General features: G+C 40.8%; 1 protein-coding gene across 1 annotated transcript; it reads right to left on the bottom strand.

The window, feature by feature from the left end:
• Nucleotides 1-21,044: 21,044 nt before the first annotated feature.
• Nucleotides 21,045-21,329, bottom strand: LOC109208969 (glycine-rich RNA-binding protein 1-like). The gene has a single exon (XM_019372130.1). The coding sequence runs from the start codon at nt 21,327-21,329 to the stop codon at nt 21,045-21,047; it is 285 nt and encodes a 94-aa protein (XP_019227675.1).
• Between the last annotated feature and the right edge of the window lie 358 nt (nt 21,330-21,687).

Genomic DNA, 21,687 nt, shown 5'->3' with positions numbered 1-21,687 from the left:
CATTTAAAGCCAAATAGGTCCGAAGTGAAAAAATTGCACTTAACATGCACTTAAGGACAAATAGGTCTGAAGTGCAACAGATGTTTTCATGCATTTAAGGCCAAATAGGTTTGAAGTGCAACTAATATTTTCATGCATTTAAGGCCAAATAGGTCTGAAGTGCAAATTGTCCATAAATAGAAACTTGTTCTTTGAATTTCAACAATCCAAAATAAGATTCAACAACTAAAACTACTCCAAATGAGCTCAAATTTGAAACATAACCTCAAAATATTATAAAAAAAACTGCAATCATCAATTTGTCAAAACAACAATAAATCTAACAAATCCATTTTGCAATTAAGAAGAAGAAGAAGAAACCTAAGCAGTAGCAAAGAAAGCGGAGCCACATCAGCTCACTACTGTAGAATGTCATAAATCGCCTTAAAAATTGCTCATTAATACAATGTACATTCACTGTTACCTTTGTTTTCATTGTTTTTCACTGCGACTAAGAAGAAGAAGAAGAAGAAGGGGAGGAGGAAGAGGAGGAAAAGACCTAAAGTTATCTATACTTTAAGTACTAGTTAAATTTCTTTTTCTAAAAATGGTATAAGTTAATGGGAGCAATCAAATAGGATGCCTCACACAATGCACGAGCCCGTCATGAGTGAAATTTTTACTTTCAAATATATGTGAAATTGCTTTTTCTTTTATAAGCATGAGGAAGTATTAATTTGAGTAATCTTATTCAAGTGTACTATAGGGCGAACATCCTTGTAGACCATAAAAATTGTGCATTATCAATGTACTAGATGGGTTGTGCCCGTGCATAGCACGGACTATGCCCGATATATTAATAGTTTGATGTTCCAATGTCCACAATAATCTACATTTAACTTTAGAATCGCTATTAATAGTTAAACGAGAGCAATAAAAATATGAGCACCATCTACCAAATTGGTACTTGATACTTCGGATGTGCAACTTAGGGTGGCTTGTTCGAGAATTTTAAAGTTCAATCTAGAAGAGTAATGGTCACTACATCTCGGTAAAATATACTTGATTTAATGTGATATCAACATATACTCATAGTACAGTAAAGACATGCTGCAAGGAATATGTGTTAGCCAATCTGTATTACTATAATAAATAACGAAACAGTAAACTTTTTGAAATAGAAAACAGAAACAGAAAGTTAGCAGCAACAGAATGTCAAAATAATATCTGAAAAAATAATTTCGGATAAATCGAGCCCACTGAATGCACAGTGTATCCTTAAAGAAATTATTTCCCTCAAGTACCCGAGGTGCTGGAATATTATCTTCCCAGGATAGAACGATTTAACTCACCGGTGTATTGGTACCAAAAACCACGGTGTCAGCGAATCACTCAATGGTAGTAAATCACACTGGAATTGATTTGTGCAGAAGAAGAAGAAGTCTTAAAGTTCAGAAAATTCGTAAGTAAAAATCAAATAAAAATCCGGGAAGAAAGTGAATCGGGTCGCGCACGGATCCGGTTCGGGTTGGATATTTTCTAATTTAATAAATATTTTATTAACTGATTAAAGAAATTTTGTCCAAAAAGATTAATCAATCAATTGATCTTTGACCGAATCCGAATCTGAAGCCAAAGCCAAAGCCGAGCGAGCGAGCGACGACGACGACGACGCGAGGCTTACTTACTTTCCAACCCATTAACACCAAAAGAAGTGCTTTCTCAATATAAGCACATTCACTATTCTTTCCACCACCAATGAGGGACACTTGCTCTTTCCAAAGCAAAAGGGAGCTCATTCTCCCTCCACTTTCTTTCCTCCATTTTCCATTCACCAATATTTAATCCCAACAATCCCCCAAATGAATGGGGAATGGCTATAAGACAAAGGAATGCATGGACGAGTGTGTGATTTACATGCAATAATTAATTGCATCTGGATAAGTAGGTTTCCCTTTGAACTTTCCATAGTGAACTTATATCGGATATACTCGGTCAATCGGTAGATTTGATATCTTTGAACCATCGAGCTTTGTTGTATACATAGACAAGATAAGTCACACAATCAACCCTTAACCATCTATGATTCTCACGGTTGTGTTCGTTTCGACCACGAACTCCGCCTGGTTTCATGAGTGATTAGAGAATGGGCCTTTACTTTCATTCCCCTTGAAGCGGCTTACACTTCACACTCACATAGGTGATTTCTAAACATGTAATCCTATAGACACACTATCTGGCCATATCCTACCATAATTAGCAAATCAGTAAAAAACTTTATTGACTCATCAAAAAGCCTTAATGCTTTACCTCGATTTCTGAACATTGTCTTCATCACGAGAATGGTTTGAGCTATTTGACAATGTTGAACCGTCATTCACAACTTTTGTTTGATCTCTTTGAACCTAGGTCTTGGGATCTCCAGTCTGCTAGGTAGAGTTACCGCCATGATGACTTGTCCTAGGCCTTAACACCATTCCCTTTGATGATCTTTTAACTGCCTCTCTAGATAGGCCTTTTGTAAGTGGATTCGACACGTTATCTCTTGACTTTATGTAGTCAATAGTGATAACGCCACTAGAGAGTAGTTGTCTAACGGTATTGTGTCTCCGTCGTATGTGACGAGATTTTCCGTTATACATAACGCTCCCTGCCTAGCTATTGCTGCTTGACTATCACAATGTATACATATATGTGCCAAAGGTTTAGGCCAAAATGGAATATCTTCCAAGAAATTCCGGAGCCATTCAGCTTCATCATCGGGCTTATCTAAAGCTATAAATTCGGATTCCATTGTAGAACGGGCGATGCACGTTTGTTTGGATGATTTCCAAGACATTACTCCACCCCCAATTGTGAAAACATATCCACTCGTGGATTTAACTTCAGATGATCCGGTGATCCAATTTGCATCACTATATCCCTCAATCACGGAGGGATATTTGTTATAATGCAAAGCATAATTTTGGGTATGTTTCAAATACCCCAAAACTCGTTTCATTGCCATCCAATGTATTTGATTGAGATTACTTGTAAAACGACTCAGTTTGCTAATAGAACATGCTATATCTGGCCGCGTACAATTCATGATATACATCAAATTTCCTAATACTCTTGCATAGTCTAGTTGTGAGTCACTTTCACCTTCATTCTTTTGAAGTGATAACTCACGTCAACTGGAGTCTTGGCAATCTTGAAATCCAAATATTTGAACTTGTCAAGTACTTTTTCAATGTAATGAGACTGTGATAATGCTAAACCTTGTGGAGTCTTGTGAATTCTGATTCCTAAGATCACATCAGCAACTCCTAAGTCTTTCATGTCGAATTTGCTAGCTAACATGCGCTTAATAGAATTTATATCTGCCATATTTTTGCTCATTATCAACATGTCATCAACATATAAACAAGCAATGACTTTGACCTGGAGTGTTTTTAATGTAAACATATTTGTCACACTCGTTGATTTTAAACCCACTTGCCAACATTGTTTGGTCAAATTTGTCATTCCGTTGTTTGGGTGCTTGTTTAAGTCCATAAAGCGACTTAACAAGTTTGCACACTTTCTTTTCTTTATCCGGAACCACAAAACCCTCAGGTTGTTCCATGTAAATCTCTTCCTCCAGTTCTCCATTTAAGAAAGCTATTTTAATATCCATTTGATGGATTTCAAGACTATACACGACCGCTAGTGCCACTAACACCCTAATAGATGTTATCCACGTTACTGGCGAGTAAGTGTCAATGTAATCAAGGCCTTCCTTTTGTCTATAACCTTAGACAACAAGTCTTGCCTTATATTTGTCAACAGTGCCATCAGTTTTGTTTTCCGTTTAAAAATCCATTTCGAACCTAAAAGCTTATTTCCTGGAGGAAGATTAACCAATTCCCATGTATGGTTATCCAAAATTGATAGAATCTCACTATTGACTACCTCTTTCCAAAACGCTGAATCTGAAGATGACATAGCTGCTTTAAGAGTTTGAGGCTAATTTTCAAGCAAGAATGTCACAAAATCTGGTCCAAAGAAAGTAGATGTTCTTTGACATTTGCTACGCCTTGGATCTTCTTCACGTGGATTATTTTCCTTTGGTTCTTTCTGTGGTCGTTTAGGTCTTTCATGTAACAACTCGCATTCAGTTTTATATGGATAGATGCTTTCAAAAAATTCAGCATTATCTAATTCAATTACTGTATTAACATAAATTTCGGGATTATCAGATTTATGAACCAAAAACCGACATGCTTTATTGTTTGTAGCATATCTAATAAAAACACAATCTACAGTTTTTGGTTCGATTTTAACCCTTTTGTGTAAAGGAACTTGTACCTTCGCTAGACACCCCCCACACTTTGAAATATTTCAAGTTGGATTTTCTTCAGTTCCATTTTTCATATGGAATAGATTGCGTTTTGCTATGGATTACTCTGTTGAGTATTCGGTTAGCTGTAAGGATAGCTTCCTCCCACAAACTCTGCGGTAATCCGGAACTTATTAATAAAGAATTCATCATTTACTTCAATGTTCGATTTTTCCTTTCCGCAATTCCATTGGATTGAGGTGTGTAGGGGGCAGTAGTTTGATGGATAATTCCATATTCCGGACATATTTCTGCAAACAGAGATTCATATTCTCCACCCCTATCACTTCTAATAATTTTGATCTTTTTATTCAATTGATTCTCCAATTCATTCTTGTATTGATTAAATGCTTCAATTGCCTCATCCTTACTATTAAGCAAATAATCATAACAATATCGAGTGCAATCGTCAATAAAATATATAAAATACTTGTTCCCACCTCGAGATGGTGTTGACTTCATATCACAAATGTCAGTATGAATTAAGTCTAAGGGATTTAAATTCCTTTCAATAGACTTATAAGGATGTTTTACAAACTTAGATTCAATACATATTTGACATTTTGATTTATTACACTCGAATTTAGGCAATACTTCTAAATTAATTAACTTCCGCAAGGTTTTGTAATTGATATGTCCTAAACGAATATGCCATAAATCATTTGACTCCAATAAATAAGAAGAAGCTGAAATTTTATTCATACTGTCAACAACCATTAGATTGAGTTTGAAAAGGCCCTCTGTGAGGTAGCCCTTTCCAACATACATTTCATTCTTGCTTACAACAATTTTGTCAGATACAAATACACATTTGAATCCATTCTTAACAAGTAAAGAAGTATAAACTAAATTCTTCCTAATAGTAGGAACATGAAGAACGTTGTTGAGCGTTAACACCTTGCCGGAAGTCATCTTCAGGAGTATCTTCCCGTAACCTTCAATATTGGCTGTTGTAGTATTTCCCATGGAAAGCTCTTTTTCGGGACCAGCAGTAGAGTAAGTTGCAAATGCTTCTTTGACAACACAAACATGTCGAGTGGCTCCAGAGTGAATCAACCACTCCTTCGAATTTCCAACTAGGTTGCATTCCGAAAGCATTGCACACAGATCATCAATGTCATCATTCTTCTCCACTATGTTGTCCTGTCCCTTTTTCTTATCCTTTTTTAGGAGACGACAATCAGGGGCTTTGTGACCAGCTTTTCCACAATTGTAGCAGTTGCCCTTGAATTTTCTTTTTGTTTTATTCCTTAGACTGTCCAGAAGACCTCTTCCTCTTCTTACTTTTTGGAGCAGTCTCAACGATATTAGCTCCCATAATCGTTGAATTTCCATGAGACTTCTTCTCGGATGTTTTTTTGTCTTCCTCAATCTTGAGAAGAATCACAAGATCTTCCAACTTCATTTCTTTGCGCTTGTGCTTAAGATAGTTTTTGAAATGTCTCCACGAAGGAGGCAATTTTTCAATCATTGCAGCCACTTGAAATGCTTCATTCACGACCATACCTTCAGCAATAAGGTCGTGATAAATAATTTGAAGTTCTTGAACTTGGGTTCCAATGATTTTGCTGTCTATCATTTTATAGTCTAGAAACATGGCAACCACAAACTTCTTCGAGCATGCATCTTTAGTCTTGTACTTCTTCTCAAGTGCGTCCCATAATTCTTTCGAAGTATTCATAGCACAGTAGACATTGTATAATAGCACTTAGGATATAGCCTTTGCAAAGAAAATCTGCTTGTTTCCACGCCTCAACAATCATAAATTTCTTGTTGTCCGGCATGTCTGCGGCAAGCACTAGAGGTTCTTCACTGGTTAATTTCTGCATACCAAGTGTGATAAGCCAGAAGAATACCCTTTGCTGCCATCCTTATAAGTTGGCTCCAGAAAATTCCCCCGGTTTCTTGGCTGGTGGAACAACAGTTCGGCTTGACGAGGCTATCGTCGTTGCCGCAATAGTCGCAGAAGGATTTCCATTAACAATTGCCATTTCTCACTGCAAACAACATAAGTGTTCAATTAATCACATAAAACAGAACAGTAAATAATACTGTAATTAACGATAAATAGTACGTTTAATAAATAAAAACCAAAGTTTTTATATATTGTTTCATAGAAAACGATAAAGTTTTTATGTTATTCAATTCATTTCTGAATTTTAATACTCTGATGAAGTTTTTATATCTTCAAATCAGAATAGAAAAATTCAGAAGGAGTGAAAACCACACAGGTTTTAATCTCCAAAAATAGAATACAGATTACGAATAAAAAGTAATTTCCTTAAGATTGTTAGCCAATCTGTATTACTGTAACAAATAACGAAACAGTAAACTTTCTGAAACAGAAAACAAAAACAGAAAATTAGCAGCAACAGAATGTCAAAATAATATCTGAAAAAATAATTTGGAATAAATCGAGCCCACTGAATGCACAGTGTGTCCTTAAGGAAATTATTCCCCTCAAGTACCCGAGGTACTGAAATATTATCGGATTCTGAGACGTGGGCCCGGGAGTTGACTTTTTTACTTTTGATTAAGACTTAGAACTTTTATATGGAATTGATCCCTTTAGCTCGTGTTGATTGTAACGAATTTCTTGTTGACAGACTCGGGGCATTGGGAGGCTGATTCACGAGGCAAGGGCTTGTTGGAATAGAGTTTTACACGGCTTGAGGTAAGTAACACTTCTAAACTTGGTTCTGAGGGTATGAAATCCCAAATTTAGTGTTGAGTGACTGGTGTTGAGGTGATGCGTATGCTAGGTGACGGGCGTGTGGGTGCGCACCGTAGTAATTGTGATTTAGTCGATTCACTGGAACTGTGTAGCTATTTTATCTGAACATTTTTACTGTACTCTAAGTGTTAGAGCACTTGAGCTATGATCATGATAGAAAACATGTTTAGGCTATGTACTAGTATTATTGGGACCCACAATGGTCAATCTTTGTTGTTGAGTTATTTGCTTAATCGTTGTTATGTACTCAGTCTCATTTATCATTGCATATCGTATCTCAATCTCTGTTACCCTATATTGTCACATCTTGTATCATTGATTGGGCTACTTAGTATGAGTATTGTGAGCCGAGAGACTGGAGAGATTGATGATTGAGTAAGGCCGATGGCCTGTTTGTGAGTGACATTTATGGGATCGGTCTGCACGCCATAGCAGACTTTATTGATTTATGCCAAGATTTGGCTTATTATTGTGCTTGGGATGGATCTGCCCCTCCGGAGTCTGCACACCCATAGTGAGCACAATTGCTATTGATTTATTTGCATTGGGTTGGATCCGCCCTGGACTTATTTGCATTTGGGATGGATCTACCCTGGACTTATTTGCATTTGGGCTGGATCTGCCCTGTACAATGCTGAGTGATTGAGTGTGACAAGTGAGAATTGGGACAATCAGGTTGAGTTTTCCGAGAGTGTGAGTGTGTGAGGCTTTTATTGTGTTGCATCACATACGATATGCATATTGGCATGTAGATATAAAGATTTCATATTCCTCATATCATTCAGACTTGGCATATTCAATGTCTCGAGTTTAATTGTTAAACCGTGAAGCATGCCTAAATTCTTGTACAGTTACTTGCAGATTGTGAATTTTTGATATATTACTGTCATATTTTCCGTAAATTTCCGTATGTGGGCTATAAATATTCGAGCCCGTCATTACTTTCACTCCAAAGGTTAGATTTGTTACTTATTGAGTTAGTTGTACTCACGCTACACCCTGCACTTTGTGCAGATTCAGGTGTTTCCGGTCATGACGGTTGCTAATTCACAAAGTTCAGTCATTCGGAGATTATCGAGGTAGCTGCTCTAGCGTCCTCAGACCTTGACTCTCCTCCCCTATCCCTCAGTTTTACTTATTCAATTTTAGTTTCTAGATAAAGTTTCAGACCTGTATTGTATAGATGCTCATGTACTCACTTACACCCTGGTTTTGGGAAACTTATGTATCGAGTTGTGATAGTTTTATCGGTTTATGAGATCTTTTACTTATTTAAAACTTGCTTTATGTATATTCTAAATTTGAAAGTGTTGGAAGTGTCTGAGTTGTCGGCTTTCCTAGTAACATGATAGGAGCCATCACGACAGGTTGAGTTTTGGATCGTGACAAGTTGGTATCAGAGCCTAGGTTACATAGGTCTCATGATTCATGAGCAGGTTTAGTCGAGTCTTGAGGATCGGTACGGAGACGTTTGTACTTATCTTCGAGAGGCTTCCGAACCCTTAGGAAAGCTTCACATTCTTGTATACTTGTCATGCAAATTTGTTGATTCCGGGAACTAAACTTCTGTTATAATATTCTCTCACAGATGTTGTGGACACGTACTACCGGAGCGGATGGACAACCACCAGTACCACTGGCTAGGGCCACGAGGGGTCGGGCCACGGTAGGGGACGAGGTGCAGCTCGTACAGCAGCTACAGCAGCACCTGCAGATCCACTAGTTGCTCCAGCTTAGGAGCATGTACCAGATGTGGTTGAGCCAGTGGGGCCAGCTCAGGCACCAACTGTGTCCATTGTGATTCCAGGCCTTTAGGAGGCCAGGGGAGGTACTCAGACTCCTACCGCCCGTAATCTAGAGCAGGTGATGCAGGGACTTCAGACACCAGTGGTACTACCAGCATAGTCGGTTGCAGTTGCTCAGGCCAGGTGGATCCTGTTATGAGTGATGATGAGCAGAAGAGACTAGAGAGATTTGGGAGGCTCCAACCTCCATCATTCACTGGGGCTGAGTCAGAGGATGCCAGGACTTCTACGATATGTGCCAACTAATTCTTCGTACGGCGGGTATTCTGGAGACCAGTGCTAGACTAGGTCAGTCATATCTTAGTGCATTCCCAGCTCAGAGTTTATCTCATGCACCTTCAGTTCAAGGTTCATCTGCACCAGGTTCTTCTGGTAGTTATTCTAGTTCGGGGTCCGCCTCAGAATTTGCCACCATTTTCCAAGAGGGGATGTTTTGAGTATGGAGAGTTGGGTCATGTGAAGAAGTTTTGTCCTCGCCTTACGTGAGATCAAGTTCAGCAGAGGAGTCAGGCCACGTCTTCAGCACTAGTTACTTCACCACCTGCCCAGCCAGCTCGAGGTGGGGCTCAGGCAGCTAGGGGTCGCCCTGGAGGGGGAGGCCAATCAGGTGGCGGTCAGGCTTGATTCTATGCTATTCCTTCCAGGCTAGATGTCGTGGCTTAAGACACAGTAATCACAGGCATTGTCTCAGTATGACACAGGGATGCTTCTATATTATTTGACCCTTGTTCCACTTATTCGTATGTATCATCATATTTTGCTCGATACCTGGATATACCCCGTGAGCCTTAGTTTCATCTATTCATGTATCTATGCCAGTGGGCGATACTATTGTTTTGGGCCGTGTATATCGGTCGTGTGTAGTGACTATTGGGGGATTGGAGACTAGAGTTGATCTCTTATTGCTTAGTATGGTTGATTTCGACGTAATCTTAGGTGTTGATTGGTTGTCTCCATGTCATGCTATTTTGGATAGTCACACTAAGACCGCGACGTTAGCGATGCTGGTATTGCCAAAGATCGAGTGGAGAGGTTCTCTAGATTATGTTCCCAGCAGGGTGATTTAATATTTTAAGGCCCAAAGGATGGTTAGGAAAGGGTGTTTGTCGTATTTGGCCTTTGTGACAGATGTTGGTGCTGATACCCCTACTATTGATTTTGTTCCAGTGGTGCGAGACTTTTCGAATGTGTTTCCTGCAGACCTGTCGGGCATGCCGCCTGACAGGGATATTGACTTGGTGCTAGGAACTCAGCCCCTTTCTATTCCTCCATATCGTATGGCACCAGATGAGTTAAAGGAGTTGAAAGTGCAACTTCAGGAACTTCTTGATAAGGGGTTTATTAGGCCTAGTGTGTCATATTGGGGTGCACCGATCCTTTTTGTGAAGAAGAAAGATGGTACTATGCGTATGTGCATTGACTATAGACAGTTGAACAAAGTTACAATCAAGAACAAGTATCTTTGCCATGTATTGATGTTCTATTTGAGCAGCTTCAGGGAGCGAAGGTGTTCTCTAAGGTTGATTTGAGGTCTGGGTATCACTAGTTGAAGATTCGAGACTCGAATATTCTAAAAACGGCATTCAGGACCAGTTATGGACACTATGAGTTCCTTGTGATGTCTTTTGGGCTGACCAACGCCCCAGCAATATTCATGCATCTGATGAATAGTATATTTTAGCCTTATCTCGACTCGTTTGTCATAGCATTCATTGATGATATCCTTGTGTACTCATGTAGCCAGGAGCATCATGCCATTGTACTACAGCGGCTGAGGGAAGAGAAGCTTTATGCCAAGTTCTCCAAGTGTGAGTTTTGGCTAAGTTCGGTAGTGTTCTTGGAGCACGTGGTGTCCAGTGAGGGGGATTAAGGTGGATCTAAAGAAGATAGAGGCGGTTCAGAGTTGGCCCAGACCGTCCTTAACTACTGAGATTTGGACCTTTCTCGGCTTGGCCGATTATTATCGTTGCTTCGTGGAGGGTTTCTCGTCTATTGCAGTGCCTTTGACCAAATTGACCCAGAAGGGTGCTCCATTCAGGTGGTCGGATGAGTGTGAAGAGAGCTTTTAGAAGCTCAAGACTTTCTTGACCACAACTCCAGTTCTAGTTTTGTCTTCAACTTTTGGATCTTATACGGTGTATTGTGATGCTTCTCAGATTGGTATTGGGTGTTTCTTGATGCAGGAGGGTAGAGTGATTGCTTATGCTTCGCGCTAGTTGAAGCCCCATGAGAAGAACTACCCTGTCCATGACTTGGAGTTGGCAGCCATCGTTCATGCATTGAAGAATTGGATGCACTATCTCTATGGTGTGTCTTGTGAGGTATTTATAGATCATCGTAGTCTCCAGCACTTGTTCAAACAAAAGGATCTAAATTTGATGCAGCGGAGATGGTTGGAGCTGCTCAAGGACTATGATATCACCATTCTGTATCATCTTGGGAAGGCCAATGTGGTGGACGATGCCTTGAATAGAAAGGCGGTGAGTATGGGTAGCCTTGCATTTATTCTTGTTGGTGAGAGACCGTTTGCGGTTGATGTTCAGGCCTTGGCCAACCAGTTCGTGAGATTAGATATTTTGGAGCTCAACCGGGTTCTAGCTTGTGTGGTTTCTCGGTCTTCCTTATATGATCGCATTAGAGAGCGCCAATAGGATGATTCCCATTTTATTGCCCTTAAGGACACGGTTTAGTACAGTGATGCCAAAGGATGTTACTACTAGGGATGATGGGGTGTTAAGGATGCAGGGTCGGATTTGTGTGCCTAATGTAGATGGGTTACGTGAGTTGATTCTTGAAGAGGCCCACAATTCGTGGTATTCCATTCATCCGGGTGCCACTAAGATGTACCAAGACTTGAGGAAGCACTATTGGTGGAGGAAGATGAAGAAGGATATATTGGGGTTTGTAGCTCGGTTCCTAAACTGTCAGCAGGTGAAGTATGAGCATTAGAGACCAAGCGGATTGCTTCAGAGGCTTGAGATTCCATAGTGGAAATGGGAGCGTATCACCATGGATTTTGTAGTTGGGCTTCCACGGATTTCGAGGAAATTTGATGTTATTTGGGTGATTGTGGATCGGTTGACCAAGTCTGCGCACTTCATTCCAGTTAGGACTACTTATTTTGCAAAGCGGTTAGTTGAGATCTATATCAGCGAGATTATTTGCCTTCACGCTGTGCCGGTGTCTATCATTTAAGATCGGGGCACGCAGTTTACATCGCAATTTTAGAAAGCCATGCAGCGAGAGTTGGGCACACAGGTGGAGCTGAATACAACATTTCACCCTCAAATGGACGGGTAGTGCGAACGCACTATTCAGATATTGGAGGATATGCTACGTGCGTGGGTCATAGATTTCGGGGGTTCTTGGGATCAGTTTCTGCCGCTCGCAGAGTTTGCCTACAACAACAACTACCAATCGAGCATTCAAATGGCTCTGTATGAGGCTTTGTATGGAAGACGGTATCGATCTCCGGTGGGTTGGTTTGAGCCTGGTGAGGCTAGGCTAGGCTATTGGGTACTGACTTGGTACAGGATGCTTTGGACAAGGTTAAATTAATTCAGGATCGGCTTTGCACGGTGCAGTCTAGACAAAAGAGTTATGCCAATCGGAAGGTTCTTGATGTTGCTTACATGGTTGGGGAGAAGGTACTACTCAAGGTTTCGCCCATGAAGGGTGTTATGAGGTTCGAGAAGAAGGGCAAGTTGAGCCATCGGTATATTGGGCCGTTTGAGGTGCTTTAGAGGATTGGAGAGGTGGCTTACAAGCTTTCCTTGCCGCCTAGTCTATCGAGTGTTCATCCAGTATTTCATGTTTCTATGCTCCGAAAGTATGACGGCGATTCGTCTCATGTTTTAGATTTTAGCACGGTTTAGTTGGATGGTGATTTGACTTATGATGTGGAGCGGTGGCCATTTTGGATCGGCAGGTTCGGAGGATGAGATCAAAGAACATAGCTTTAGTGAAGGTGTAGTGGAGAGGTCAACTAGTTGAGGAGGCTAATTAGGAGACTAAATGGGATTTGCAGAGCAGATATCCACGCCTATTTGAGACTCCAGGTACGTTTCTAGATCCGTTCGAGGATGAACGTTTGTTTAAGAGGGGGAGGATGTAACGACCCGACCGGTTGTTTTGAGTATTGTAGCCCCGTTACCAAATTTACTGCTTATACTATTCTAAATTATCGTTATGTGACTTGTCGGGGTAGTTGGTTCAGTTTCGGGGATATTTCGAAATGAGTTGGGGATGTTTCGAAATGAGTTGAGGCACTTAGTCTCAAGGTTGGGAGCTTGAGTTGAAAAGGTTGACCGAATGTTGACTTATGTGTAAATGGCTCCAGAATGGAGTTTTGATGGTTTCGATAGCTCCGTTAGGTGATTTTAGGCTTAGGAGTGTGTCCGGATAGTGATTTGGAGGTCCGTAATTGATTTAGCCTTGAAATGGCGAAAGTTGGAAAATTAGAAGTTTTGGAAATTGAGAAGTTTGACCGAGAGTTTGACTTTGTGGTTACTTGGCTCGGATTTTGGTTCCAGGAGTTTTGAGTAGGTCCGTTTTGTCATTTATGACTTGTGTGCAAAATTTGAGGTCAATCGGACGTGATTTGATAGGTTTCGGCATTGAATGTAGAAGTTAAAAGTTCATAAGTTCATGAGGCTTGAATTAGGGCGCGATTTGTGTTTTTGATGTTGTTTGATGTGATTTTAGGCCTCGACTAAGTTAGTATCGTGTTTTAGGACTTGTTGGTATATTTGGTTGAGGTCCCGGGGCCTCGGGTATATTTCGTATGGTTATCGGAATGGAATTTGATTTAGAGTAATGGATGAAGTTTTCTGGTGTCTCTGTCTTGTTTCTATGTACGCGATCGCGTGGACAGGTCCACAATCATGTAGGCTATTTTTCTTGGGTAGTGGAAATTTGTTGTCTGCGATCGCAAGTTTTGGGCTGCGATTCCATAACCTGGAGGAAACACGCATGGGCTAAGTTGCGTTGGCGAAGAGGAAGTGAAGCAAGTAGGCTCCGCGTGGTTGTTATTCGCGAATGCGACGAAGTGTTTGCGATCGCATAGTTCTGTGTTGGGTAGTCATCGCGTTCGCGTGGGTATTTATGCGATCCAGTAAGGTTAAATTGTTGGGCAGCATAGTTGTGCTTTGCGAACGCGAAGCATTTACCGCGATCACGATTAATGAAATCTGGGTAGACTTAAATATTTCAAAAACGAGGGTTTGAGTTTCTTTCACAAATTTGATTTTGGGAGCTCGGTTGGAGGCGATTCTTGGAGAGATTTTCAAGGGAGTGATTAGGGTAAGTGATTCTTACTTAGTTTTGGTTAAATTCCATGATTATATCTTTGATTTCATCATTTAATTAGTGATTTGGGTTGAAAAATTGGGGAAAAATGGAGAAAACTCCTTAGGCCGAATTTGGGGATTTGAGCGAAATTTTGGTATCAGCTTTGAGTAATTTTGGTATATTTGGACTCGTGGTTGAATAGATTTTTGGATTTTGTAACTTTTATCGGATTCTGAGACATGGGCCCGGGGGTTAACTTTTGAGTTGACTTTTTGACTTTTGATTAAGAACTAAGAATTTTTATATGGAATTGATCACTTTAGCTTGTGTTGATTGTATCGAATTATTTGTAGCTAGATTCGGGGCATTTGAAGGCCAATTCGCGAGGCAAGGGCTTGTTGGAGTAGAGATTTGCACGGCTTGAGGTAAGTAACACTTCTAAACTTGGTTCTGAGGGTATGAAACCCCAAATTTCGTATTATGTGATTAGTGTTGAGGTGGCGCGCTTGCTAGGTGACGGGCGTGTGGGCGCTCACCATAGTAATTATGATTTAGTCGATTCCATGGAACTGTGTAGCGATCTTATTTGAACATTTTTACTGTACTCTAAGTGTTAGAGCACTTGAGCTATGATTCATGCTAGAAAACATGTTTAGGCTATATGCTAGTACTATTGGGACCCACATTGGTCGATCTTTGCTATTGAGTTATTTGCTTAATTGCTGTCATGTACTCAGTTGCATTTATCATTGCATATCATATCTGAGTCTCCGTTACCGTATATTGTCACATATTGTATTATTGATTTGGGCTGCTTAGCATGAGTGTTGTGAGCCGAGAGACTGGAGAGATTGATGACTGAGTGAGGCCGAGGGCCTGTTTGTGAGTGACATTTACGGGATCGATCTGCACTCCGCAATAGACTTTATTGATTTATGCCATGATTTGGCTTATTATAGCGCTTAGGCTGGATCTGCCCCTCTGGAGTATGCACACCCACAGTGAGCGCAATTGCTATTGATTCATTTGCATTGGGCTGGATCTGCCCTAGATTTATTTGCATTTGAGCTGGATTTGCCCTAGACTTATTTGCATTTGGGCTGGATCTGCCCCGTACAGTGCTGAGTGATTGAGTGTGACAAGTGAGAATTGGGACAATCATGTTGAACACTCCGAGAGTGTGAGTATGCGAGGTTTTTATTGTGTTGCATCACATACGATATGCATATTGGCATGTAGATATAGAGATGTCATATAACTCATATCATTTAGACTTGGCATATTTAATCTGTCATGAGTTTATTTGTTAATCCTGGAAGCATGCCTAAATTCTTGTACCGTTACATGCAGATTATATATTTCTGAGATATTACTGTCATATTTTTCGTAAATTTCCGTATGTGGGCTGTAAATGTTCGAGCCCATCAATACTTTCAGTTCAAAGGTTAGATTGTAATTATTGTGTTGGTTGTACTCATGCTACACCCTGCACTTCGTGTGCAGATCTAGGTATTTCCGGGCACGGCGGTTGCTGATTCACAGAGTTCAGTCATTGGAGATTATTGAGGTAGCTGCTCTGGCATCCGTAGACCTTGACTCTCCTCCCATATCCTTCAATTTTACCTATTCAGTTTTAGTTTCTAGATAGTGTTTCAGACTTGTATTGTATAGATGCTCATGTACTCAGTGACACGCTGGTTTTGGGAAACTTATGTATCGAGTTATGACAGTTTCATAGTTCACATTTGGTGGGACTGGGGTGCATTGGATAGCTCCACTCTTAATCAACATTTCTATTTCATTTTTCAAGTCGTAACAATCCTCGGTGTCATGTACAAGAACACTTGAATGATAAGCATAATGCTTTCTTGTATCAAAATACTTGGTGGCTAGTCAGGGATTCTTCCTTCTATCGGGTATATCAATCTGGCTCTTCTCATCTGCTCAAATAATTGGGCTAAAGCCTCAGCAATTGGGGTGAAATTTCTGGGGTTGTTACTTCAAAGTTCGGACGTGGTCTAGGAGCATAGGCGGGTCTATTTTGGTGGGTGGTGGTTTGAATGGGAGCATGTGGTCGTGGTAGGTTTGGATGTATATTGGCTTGAGGTGGGTTGTAGTGGAAGTTGAGTATTATAGTATGCTTGGGCATTATATACTGGGTTATAAGTGGGTTGGTTTGGAGGATGAGTGTTTGTGGGGTAAGGATTGGCTCGGTGAGGAGGACTTGGTTGATAAAATGGGACAATTGTCGTCACCACTTCTTTCTTCTTCTTTCCATTACCGATGGAACCAAACTATATAGCCTTTCTAGCATCTTGTAGTTCGGCCATTGATTGTATCTTCCTAGACTTAATGCCTTCTTCCACGAAGTCTCCCATTTTGACCAGCTCGGGGAACTTCTGGCCCATCATTCCTATCATATTCTCGAAGTAGATTTCTTCTTGAGCACAGATGAAATACTTGGTCAGCTCATTGTCATCAAGCAGGGGTTGTACTCTAGATGCCCCTGACCTCCAATGACGAGCATATTCTTGAAATGACTTAGAGGGCTTCTTTTGTAGGTTCACCAAAGCAAATATATCCGGGGTGATCTTAGTGTTAAACCTGAAATGATTCATAAAATTCTCAGCCATGTCTTGCCATTCTCTCTTGTTTTTAGGGTCATGCCTGGTGTACCGAGTGTGCGATTCCCCAGTCAGACTTCTTATGAACAGTTTCATCCTTAACTTCTGATTTCTTCACACACCTACCAACTTGTCATAGTACACCATCAAGTGAGCGTGGGGATCGCCCGTTCCATCAAAGATATCAAACTTCGAAGGCGTGTAACCTACCGGCATATCAACATCAGGGAGTATGCATAGGTCTTCATAATCTAAGTTCTCGCTCCCTCGAGCAATTTGCAGCTTCTCCGTCTATTTCCTTAGTACTTGTAGTTGTTTAGACAATGACTCATCTTCTTTAGACTTTGCTTCTCTCTCTATTTCAGCATACTGGTCTATCTCATAAGACGATCTAAATGTGATGGGTGCGGTAAAAGTTGGTTCAAATGTGTTATATACGGGTGGAATATATCACTCTTGGGTGGCGGTGTGTGCTGCAGGTATATACTGCATGCGGTTGTTGGTGAAATGGAATATATCACTCTTGGGTAGCGGTGTGTGCTGCGGGTATATACTGCATGCGGTTGTTGGTGAAATTGACATTTTCACGAGGAGGAGTTTGGATCAAATTAGTGGTGGCTGGGATTTGGTAGAGCTTGAACATAGTTGGGAACATAAGGTGTGTATATAGGAGGGTTTCGTGGGTTTGTAGGGTAACTGGCGGTATGACTTGAGTTATGGCGGGGTTTGTGGTGATGGTAGTTAGGGTATTAGTTGTTTGTCGGCTTGATGAAGGGAAGTGGCCGGGGATTGAATCTTGTGCTGGAAAACAGGGTAGTTGTGGAAGTGTCATCACGGCCAGATGTGCTAACTCCCCGATCTGTTGTACCTCCTCCCTTAGCGACTCCATCCCCTTTTCCATCGGGCAACATGCTCATCATTCCAAGTTTCATCCCTTTCCCCTGATCCCCCTGGGTTGTCGGCTCCCACCAAAGCATTTCCGATCGGGTTGTCTGTATCTTAACTTTGGACCTTAGATTATACAGTGGCTTGGCCAGTTTATAAATCAACACAAATCAACCTCTATTTCGGGGATAAATAAAGCAATAAAGCAAGAAAGTAAAGAAGAGTAAAAGTTAGTTCAGGGATTGCACAAATATAATCACATAGAGCAGTTAGTTTACATATTCAAACAAATGCATTTTCCTAAAACATTTAAGGACCTCTCTTTGCCAGAGGTAGGCCTATGTCGCAAGCGTTTGACAATCAGTCAGATTTTGACACATTCGGATCTGAAGCATGTTTAGTTTTAATTGATGGAATTTGCTAGTAATTAGGTTACATGGACTCCACTACTAATAGAAAGATGGGGGATAGTTGCTGAGGGCTAAAATGTAATTTTCAAGGTTTACAAAGGTTGCGTGGGCTAATAGAATCGCCCTTAGGGAATGAAAAGTTCAAAGAGGAGATCAACCAACAACTCAATAGTCATCCCCGAAATCTCCTCCCAAACTCTCCTCCTCTGGATCTTCTTCGAGATCTTCTTCAACCTCCTCCTCGTCCTCATCATGGTTGTACTTTGGCTCCTCTTCCGGATCTTCCTCTGGTTCTGTCTCGGACCCAATTTGTATGTATTCCACTATCTGGTTGTTATCATTTGGCGGTGGCAACATGTTATCAACCGATCTCGGGACCACCTGTTGATTCATGGCAGTGGTGACAAGATAGTGAGGCAGGATCTCGTGGTAAGGCTGCTGCTGAGTCCTCCAATCCAGCCAATCCCTCCCTACTGGGCTTGGCCAATTCATCTTCGTCATTAATCCACACAAAATACTTAGGCTTGCACTATGAGGTTTCACCCATACCCATTGTGATTAGGTCATTCCTGGAGCCTTCTTATCCTTGGGATTGGAATCTCCCGTTGTATTCATCCTCGTACAAAGTTGTCCTTGGCAAAAGAGGTACTTCTTGAATCAAACCAAAATGCCTCAGAACCCTCAGTGGTGCATACGACCGAATCCCTTCCAGGCCTACCAACTCGATGAAGTATTTCCTCGACCTTCTCATAATTGCTTTGCCACTCAACCAAGAAATTTTCTAGTTGATGAATTCTTTGGTCAGGCAGGTTAAAAACTCCCACCACTCTTCTTGGCCATATGGTCTAGCCCAATGCCTCATCCTTTCGTTGTGACTACGGATCATGTTGCTAGTGCCGACAAAGTAGTCGACGGTCAGCTCTATTTGGAAGAAATGCTCTATAGCCCATATCTATAGCAACACGTTACAACCTTTGAAGAAATCATACCCTCTTGAACACGTCGAAAAATTTATGAACATTTTTGCCAGTATCATAGGAACAAGAGTAACCCGCAGATTTCCTCGGAATGTAGCCAAGACCAGGGGTAGTAAGTTGATATTGATCTGCCCCTTCCTTTGTGGGAAAACAAGAAGTCCCAACATTGCTAAGGAGAAGGTCAGGGACAAAGGCTCTCCTATGTCGCTTGGTCACACTGAAATTTCTCAAGATGCTAATCGTAGCTCTCCTAATGCCCAAATGTGTCAAACAACTGGTCCAAACTCACCCATCCGTCCTCGACACTTCTCAGGTTCTTGTTACTCTTCAAACCCAGTGCGAAGAGGAACTTATGGTCTAGCATGATAGTCAGCAATATAGGCTTCCATCTGGCGAATGATGACTCGGTGAAACTGGTAACTTCCTCAAGCGTTGGCGTCAGCTCACAAACAACAAATCTGAAGGCTGCCTTGGCTCGGACCCATAACTCTATAAATAACTCGGTGAGTACCTTGTCTGCTCAAATGTTCATTAGCGCACTTAGTGGTCCTAGATGTGTCCTGATTTCATCTTCGTCCTCTCACCGGATATTCCTCCACCACTATTTCAGCTTGTGAGGTGCTCCCGTAACCATGTTAATTTCTGGGATGTTGCGGTTGATTTCCATCTAAAAGGGTGAAAGATTTGGTAAGTATTTTGCTCCGAATCCTTAGTGTCTCATCTAGATTGATATTTCGTTCCAATATAACGCGTGTCCTTGGGTGCATGACCCGTTCACATTAGGGTGGCTTTCCTAATTATGAGTCGATACCAAGGATCAACCCACCTAAGGTATATCATGACCAATGTTTGCTAAAAGTAGAGTTTTTTCCTAAATTTGGAGTTGGAATGAATAATTGCGAGACGTTATGTTAGTTGGCCTGATAAGGTCGTTCTCTGAAATAAGAGAGTATTGAATGAAGGTTCGGAGCGGTGAAAAGACAACCCTCACGTGACATTGTGTGTAATTGTGTACGATCAAAACTCGATAGGAAAAATATGATGACAGTGTATAAAGTAGTAGCATGTAATTGTGGTGAAACAGTGATAATATTAAAAATAAATAACTAAGCACATATCAACAGGTTATAGAGGTATGTAGAGTGTAATAAAGTAGGATAAAATGAATAAACAAATACTGCAGGTTAGACACACAACTAGAGCAGAATACAAACAAACATCCCCAAGTTCATGTCTAGCCTAAGCCTGCTAAGGTCAGAACCTAAATGTATTTCCCAGCAGAGTCGCCATGTTGTTGCACCCTATTTTGTACAGGTAAAAAAAATATAACTAATGGTTCTTCTGAAGTTGATAAAAAGAGTCGTCACCTAATATTTAATGTATAATAGGGTACCTATAAGTCTGTGAAATTTATTATCCTAATGGTTTGCTAACCGGTGAGATTTGGGTAAGCATTCTAGTTATTCTAAGGGGAAGGGGTTAGGCATCCCTTAAAATCAATCCGAGGTAGCTCCTTAAACTTAGGTTAGGTTCGGGGAAAGGAAAAACTAAATTCTATTTGAATTTGATAAGTGAGATTTTAAAAAATGTTTCAAGTTTGTTTGAAAGCTTATTTTGCGAAAAAGGTTGGGTATTTCCTTTTAGAAGGGTGATATCTATTTGTGAGTCTTTGTAACTTGAAGAATAATAGACTACTTCAAAAATATGCTTTTGGTTGAAATGGATATACCTTGTTTGTTTTATGAAAATTGCTCTAGCGAAATGCCTTATGTTTCAAACTCAATTTGTTGTCTTTTTTTTTTTTTTTTTTTGATTTAATTTGTAGACCTTCATTTAATTCACTCCATAAGAACTTGGTAAATAGAGAAACACAGTTTAGTAACGAGCCAATAGCGGTCAAAAAAGACAGTCACACTAACATTAAGATATAACCAACTTAAAATGCGATCAAAATAATTAAAATCCACATCTTCTCAATTATCTAATTCCTCCAGTTTCCATCAGAGTCACCACCACCCCTTGAGTAGCGTGATCCGCCATCACCACCGTATCCACGGTCACCACCACCGCCATATCCACGGTCACGGCCACGGCCACCACCGTAACCACCGCCGCCGCCGCCGCCGCCGCCGTAACCACCACCGCCGCCCTCGCGTCTTCCACCTCCATATCCTCCACCTCCGTATCCACCGCCTCCCTCACGACGTCCACCGCGGAAACCACCGCCGCCGAAGCCGTGCTTCGTTAACGGTGATGTTACGACCATCAAGGTCTTGGCCGTTCATCCCTTCGATAGCGTCCCTCATGGATTTCTCTCTTGTAAGTCCTTCCGTATATGATTTCTTTTATTTTTTGAAACAATTTTGTATTGTGCGTGATCCATTTGATGATTTTCCGAGGGTGTATTTATTTCAAATCTGCCAAAAACTTGAAATCATTGAAATTCGTTAGCACTACATATAAATTAAATTGTTTGTTTATTGAGTGGTTAGTCCCAAACTATTAATGTTCAAAGCGTTAAAGTGATTGAAGAAAATGAACCATATAAATCTAGAGGAGACTACACTTTATACCCACAAAAACCAAAATATTTACCCGCTCTTACCCATTTTGAAAATAATTAC

Source organism: Nicotiana attenuata, unplaced genomic scaffold (assembly GCF_001879085.1).
Source record: "Nicotiana attenuata strain UT unplaced genomic scaffold, NIATTr2, whole genome shotgun sequence".
Classification (NCBI taxonomy): Eukaryota; Viridiplantae; Streptophyta; class Magnoliopsida; order Solanales; family Solanaceae; genus Nicotiana; species Nicotiana attenuata.
Note: the sequence above shows the minus strand (reverse complement) of the source record. Positions and strands in the feature narration are given on the sequence as shown.